At 45.1% G+C, this 5,950-nt stretch overlaps 1 protein-coding gene across 1 annotated transcript; it reads right to left on the bottom strand.

Moving 5' to 3' along the window:
- Window positions 1-5,068: 5,068 nt before the first annotated feature.
- Window positions 5,069-5,679, bottom strand: LOC133890017 (putative non-specific lipid-transfer protein 14). Its single transcript, XM_062330449.1, has one exon. It carries the CDS (start codon window positions 5,599-5,601, stop codon window positions 5,074-5,076), a length of 528 nt encoding a protein of 175 aa, XP_062186433.1. The 5' UTR covers window positions 5,602-5,679; the 3' UTR covers window positions 5,069-5,073.
- Between the last annotated feature and the right edge of the window lie 271 nt (window positions 5,680-5,950).

The raw sequence follows: 5,950 nt of genomic DNA, 5'->3' as shown, positions 1-5,950 counted from the left end.
CAACGCTTAGTCGCTCGTGAGCCACCAGACCAGTGCATCAACTCCCTCCCCGCGATGCTACCTTCCCGACCTCCTACACCGCATGACCTCCTCCACATCTTGGAGCTGATGCTGCCTCCACATCTACCCCAATGACAGCCTCCTTCACTCCGACGACTCACCTCCCTCCTCACATCGTGCCCTCCTTGGCCTCCTCCACCGCATTACCTCCACATCTTGGAGTCGACGCCACCTCTCGTCATCCACCCTAATGACAACATCCACCACTCCGATGACTCGGCTCTCTCTCCCCGCACCACTCTCTCTCCAGCCTCTTCGACTGTGCGACCTCCACATCTTGGAGCCAACACCACATTCTCATCCACATTGACGCTAGCCTCCTCCACTCCAACACCTCGACTCCCTCCTCATCGCCATCACCCCAAGGTAATCCCCAACTGTTTCCTAGTCCACCCTACAAATCTAAGAAATTATATATGTGTTGCTGCAAAAATTGATGATTATTGAAAGAAAAAATATTCATGAAGATGTCATGTTGAATTTAGTTGAATTTTAGCTATGTTTTGGTGATTTGTTTTCTTTTATAGAAATTTTGTTGAATTCTAGCTATGTTTATCCTCTCAATGATGAATAGGTCAATGATATGATGCCACATATTGAAAAATTAATGACGATGTTGGATAGCTAGATGCAGTTTGCCAATAACGATATCGTGTCGAATTAGGTTTGAATATAATGTTGTGTGGTATCGGGTTTAGGTTGGGCAAATTATCTAAATCCTACTACCCATAATATCACATTCAAATTTTTGGACAAACAATTGACACACAAATGAAAAAACTTTGTTCCCATTCCTTGGTGCAATAGCTTCTTCTTATTTTTTTTATGACTAAAGTATACAGTAGCTCACATGGGCTAGTGATGATTATGCACTTATATGGTTAAGGGTTAGTAGCTTTACTATCACAATTAAACATCTTCTTATTCAATCTCTCTGTATTCTATGAGATGTGAACAAGATGGTGTGGAATTGTGACAATCCACGTGTTGCTGATTTTCTTACTAGTGCCCCTGAGTTGAGGCCATTGTTACGCGAGCCAATGATGGCAACAGTTTCCAATGAGGTGTCATATCTTACGTTAATTTTATCTGATACAGGGTTTCACTAATGATATTTTCAAGTTGATTTGATGACCGCCGTTGATATATCATAGCAGGATAGATTTCAGTAGGGCAAGGGATGGAAGGTGCATTAGGTTTTTAGAGTGCTTATCCTAGGATTATTAGAGATACCCTCCTCCCTCTCTAAATGATATAGTCCTCCTAAATGTATATAATTTTACATATTAATACTTGTTTTTTAATTTCTATATAAATAAATGATGAAATCATATGTGATATGTGAACCATATGTGCTTTTTGGGGGGGGGGGGTGCGATTATCACTACCGGTTCATGGCTAAAACAGGCAGTGACAGCAATGACTACATTGTCGATTCGTAGATAAAACAAGAAGTGACAGTGGTGACAACACTACCGGTTTGTGTCTCAAACCGGCAATGACAGTGGTGACATCACTGCCAGTTTGCAGCTCAATCCGACAGTGATAGTAGAGGTATCACCAATGGTTCTGCAACCTACAATGATGATCACATGCTATCACTGTCGATTGCACAATACCGGTTCAAAAATTGGCACTAATGGTGGTTTCTGTAGTAGTGCCTCTTCCATGAACTCCCTGCATAATGGCGCATTCATATCTTCTGGTACCTACGCATCAATCAACTGGACAATCGTGTTAGGATCAAGCGATGGGTCTTTAGCATAAAGCTCCTTTAAGAAGAAGTAGCCATTCTTTGCATCGCAGAGGAGACTATTTGGATATTTCCATTACTATCTCGTAATTTAGATATTTTGTTCTTTCTAGCTCTCTAGACTGCCTTGTTGTGAAAAAACCTTGTGTTCTTATCCCCTTCTCTTAGCCAACTAATTCTGGACCATTGCAACGAAAGCATCTCTTCCCTATATAAAAGCCATTCATCTGGTCTTGCACCCGTCTGATATCTTTTCTATCCACCTGGCTGGCCCTAAGTGCATTCAACTTCTCCCTTAGCTTCTCAAAATGCCTCACTATGTTCCTAAATTTCCTCCTCCCCCACAACTGCAATGTGTTCATAATGTTACTCATTGCTTTATTTGTTTTCCCCAAGTCCAATGTTTCCTGTCTCAAGCCATGCATCCGATATAATTTCAAGCAACTCAACTTTTCTTTGGAGCTGGCGTCTCTTGCTGCAGCTGAACTAAAATAGGACAATGGTCGGAGCAAGGAGAAACAAGATGTGTTACAATAGCAGCGCTAAAGATATCTCTCCAAGAATCATCTGCCGCTTCTCTATCTTGCCTCACCTTAACATTTTCTCTGCCATCTCTATTATTAACATAAGTATAAGGCAATCCCTCAAATCCCAAGTCTATTAGTTCACACATATGAAGCACATCCCTGAAAGCTTGCATTTGACGTTGCGTCCTTGTTGTATTTGAAGCATGTTCAAACTGCCAGAGTGCTTCATTAAAATATCCTAACACCATCCAAGTTAGGTTTGAACTTTGCTCGAAATCACTTAATAAGGACCACATGAGGTGTCGATTCTCAGTCCTTGGCTCGCCATACACGCAGGTAATATGCCAAACCGAAATCAGGAAAGTGCAACCTAGACAACCTCATTCCCTCGGCCCATCTTCCCACGCGTAGCGCTCTCTCTCTCTCTCTCTCTCTCTCTCTCTCTCTCTCTCTCTCTCTCTCTCTCTCTCTCTCTCTCTCTCTCTAGCTGACAGTCAGACCCCACTAGTCAGCATTGTCATCATGTAGCCGGACTCCTATGTGCAATCCAAAATAGAGATGGAAATGCCACCTTGACAAATCCAGCTCGGGTTAAAAGGGGAAACACTTAGAAGCTTGTAGACGGGTGGAAGAAGATCTCTTCAACCAAATCTGAGCTCTATCTCCAACCAAATTGAATTCAAATAAGGAACTCAAGCTCAAGATAAGTCGTGCCACCATCGGACTCTTCCCAAGCCCTAACCGACTCAGCCACACCCTCCCTCACCCTCTCGACTATAAATAGATGGCTGGAGACCCTCCCCAATGTGCACCGAATGGTTCCCCCAACTATTCGATGTGAAACCGATGTCGGAGAACCCCATCTACAGAGCTTCGAGGTCCAAGCCATCGCCGCTCATCGCCAGCCTTCACCGGGGATCACCATCGATCCATAGCCAAGGTGAGTTCGTCGTTGTCTCCCGAAGCCTTTCCACCACTCGCTGGAGTGAATCGAGGTCACTAGTACCGTTCTGGCCAAGATCCGAGTGTGCGCCGACATCATCGAGTCACCACCACCGTGAAAAGCATTAGAGCTAAGCCTAACTGCCTCTTAACCGTTGGATCATAGCTGACGGTCAAGATTAGAATTGGCTTACCCCTTTGGTTAGATCACGTCACGACCGCCTGATGATCAACCAAACATCCAGATTTAACGAACCTTGACCTAGTCAGCTATGCCACCTCACCGTTGCCAACGCAGAGCCATGTCAGCCCAAGTGCACATGAGGCAGTCCAAATCATCACCAAGTCAGCATGCCAACTCAAAGCCACGCCATGCCATGTAAGCACCACGTCAGAGCCACCTCAGCCCCAGAGCCGACGTGTCAAGCCTAGTCAGCAGCACAATTAGCTTTCCTTTTTGTTTTGTTTTCGGGTGTTGATGTCATAATGTTCCTGATGATGCAATAATTAGGTTTTACGTATGAAAATATTTCTATTAATCAAGTCATTAGTTAACAATTAGTAAATAATTTTAATAATTTATTAAATATTTTTCTTTAGTTCAATAAATCTGAATAATTCTGTTATTGCTAGAAAAAATCCTAGAAAATTACTGAAAACCCTAGATCACTCCAAAAATCCTAGAAAATCCCTTTTTGCTTAGTTTCACATGCCTTTAGTCTTTGTGTCCTGTTTTAATCTTCCGAAAAAATCTATCTTATCAACCGTAGCTCTGATTCAATAGATTCTTTCGCCAAAATTATTAGAAAAATTAATATATCTAGTAATTGTGTGCTATATGGTTCTTTTTGTTGTTGGTGTTTATTGTTGCATTTCGCTTGTTTTCACGAGTAGACGTCAACATTCCGAAGGAACAGGAAGGATTGCAAGACTAAAACTTTGAAGACCCAACCGAGTATCCGGAAGGCAAGTTGTATTCTTGACCATATTGATCCAAAAGGGTGACAAAAATCAGTGCTAAGTGCCTGATCAGGCAGGGTGAACTCATCCTAGAGGCGAAAATTCTTTTCGACTCGTGTACGCTCCGAGCGAATGACTGTTGCATGGGGGCCTAAGTAAATTTTTTCTAAAACTTTTTTTCTTAAAACTTCTGAGCTAAATTTTTCTCATTAGTTTTTCCTCAAAACTTTTGAGTCAAACTTTTCTTATGTAAACTTTTTCTCAAAACTTTTTGAACCAAATTTTTCTCGTACAAACTTTTCTAAAAAAGAAAAGACAAAGAGGAAAAAAGTTTCAAAAAAGAAAAGAGCAAGAAGCTGTTGGAAGGTACGCGAGGAGGCCTGCTCGTGCTGCGCGCCAAATAGCAGGATCCTCCTAGAGGCGGTGTGCTCTGTCGTGGAATCATTCTATGAATATTGGTAGAATAACACTATTCCTTATACTACACTAACCATGTGTGTTTGGGAATTGGGAGGAATGAGATGATAATATATCAAACTCATTCAATTTATCAAACCATCCCGAGCAAGGACCAGATAATCTGTCACCGTCTATCCCAGTCCTCAAACCAAACAGCCTGTTAGCCCGCAGTTCATGAGCTGAGCAATTGCATTGGCACAAACCAACAGAAAACGACCAACACCAAAGTAGTCGAATAGCCTAGCTATTCTCCAAGATCAAAAATCACAACTCCATGCTTATTTCCTAGTGTGTACATGACAACTGCATCTCATTAGCAGGTTACTCTAGACTACTTGTGAATGGATATATGGCCGGCCATGGCTGCACACGTCAAGGTGGGCTGCAAGAACAACGTACCGATCGAAAAATAATAATCAATATTAGCGCCAAAGTTACCATCCATTTGGAGAGATGGATGCGTGTCGTGCACGCACGTACGCACCTTCTGCAGTAGGTGAGGGTGTCGACCTTGAATCCTGTAGGCAAGACGCCGCAGACGACGGGCAGCAAAGCGATGGCGGACGCGTTGGAGCTGTACCGCCTCACGAGCCCCGCCATGCAGCCGCACACCGACCGCCAGTTGTCCGCCGAGTCTGCAGCGACGGCGTACAGCTCCGCCACCCCCTCGCAGCAGGGTGTGCCGGGCGCCGGCAGGAGCGACGACGCCGCCGCGCCGTGCTTGACGAAGCCCGCGCAGCCCGCCAGCACCGACGTCACCGTGCCGCAGTCCAGCGACGACGAGGACGAGGAGCCCGTGTACAGTGATGGCCTGGCCACGGCCGTCGTGGTGCACCGTGATGACAGGGCGCCGGCAGCGAGGGCGACGGCGAGTGCCAGGAACCACCCCGCGGCCGCCATGGCCTTGTAAAACGTGTGGGGATCGACTTTGGGGTAGGTGAGGCGTGGAAGTTTTCACTGAGCTCTTGGCGCTTGTTTGCTACCACGATTTGATGTGCGTGGCATGCAGTGGTGCTGTGGTGATACGTACATGGCCCATGTGGGCATGATGAGCCAACGGCTTCACGGATGCTCCCTGCAGACCCTGCTACCATCATCGACACGATTGTGGATCGGGTCAAGAGCGAACTAGGTAACGCATGCTTCAGATGTCAAGACCGGGCATATGTTGAGCCGACTGCAGAAGCCACGAAGCTAAGGCCATCTCTCGCGGACTCGGTATCCACTGCTATAGTGCAAATACCACCCC

Source organism: Phragmites australis, chromosome 14 (genome assembly GCF_958298935.1).
Source record: "Phragmites australis chromosome 14, lpPhrAust1.1, whole genome shotgun sequence".
Taxonomy (NCBI): Eukaryota; Viridiplantae; Streptophyta; class Magnoliopsida; order Poales; family Poaceae; genus Phragmites; species Phragmites australis.
The sequence above is the reverse complement of the archived record's forward strand: the minus strand, read 5'-3'. Positions and strand labels throughout refer to the sequence as shown.

Coding starts and splice junctions, on each gene's coding strand:
- LOC133890017 (XM_062330449.1), bottom strand. CDS start 5,601: ATGGCGGCCGCGGGGTGGTTCCTGGCACTCGCCGTCGCCCTCGCTGCC.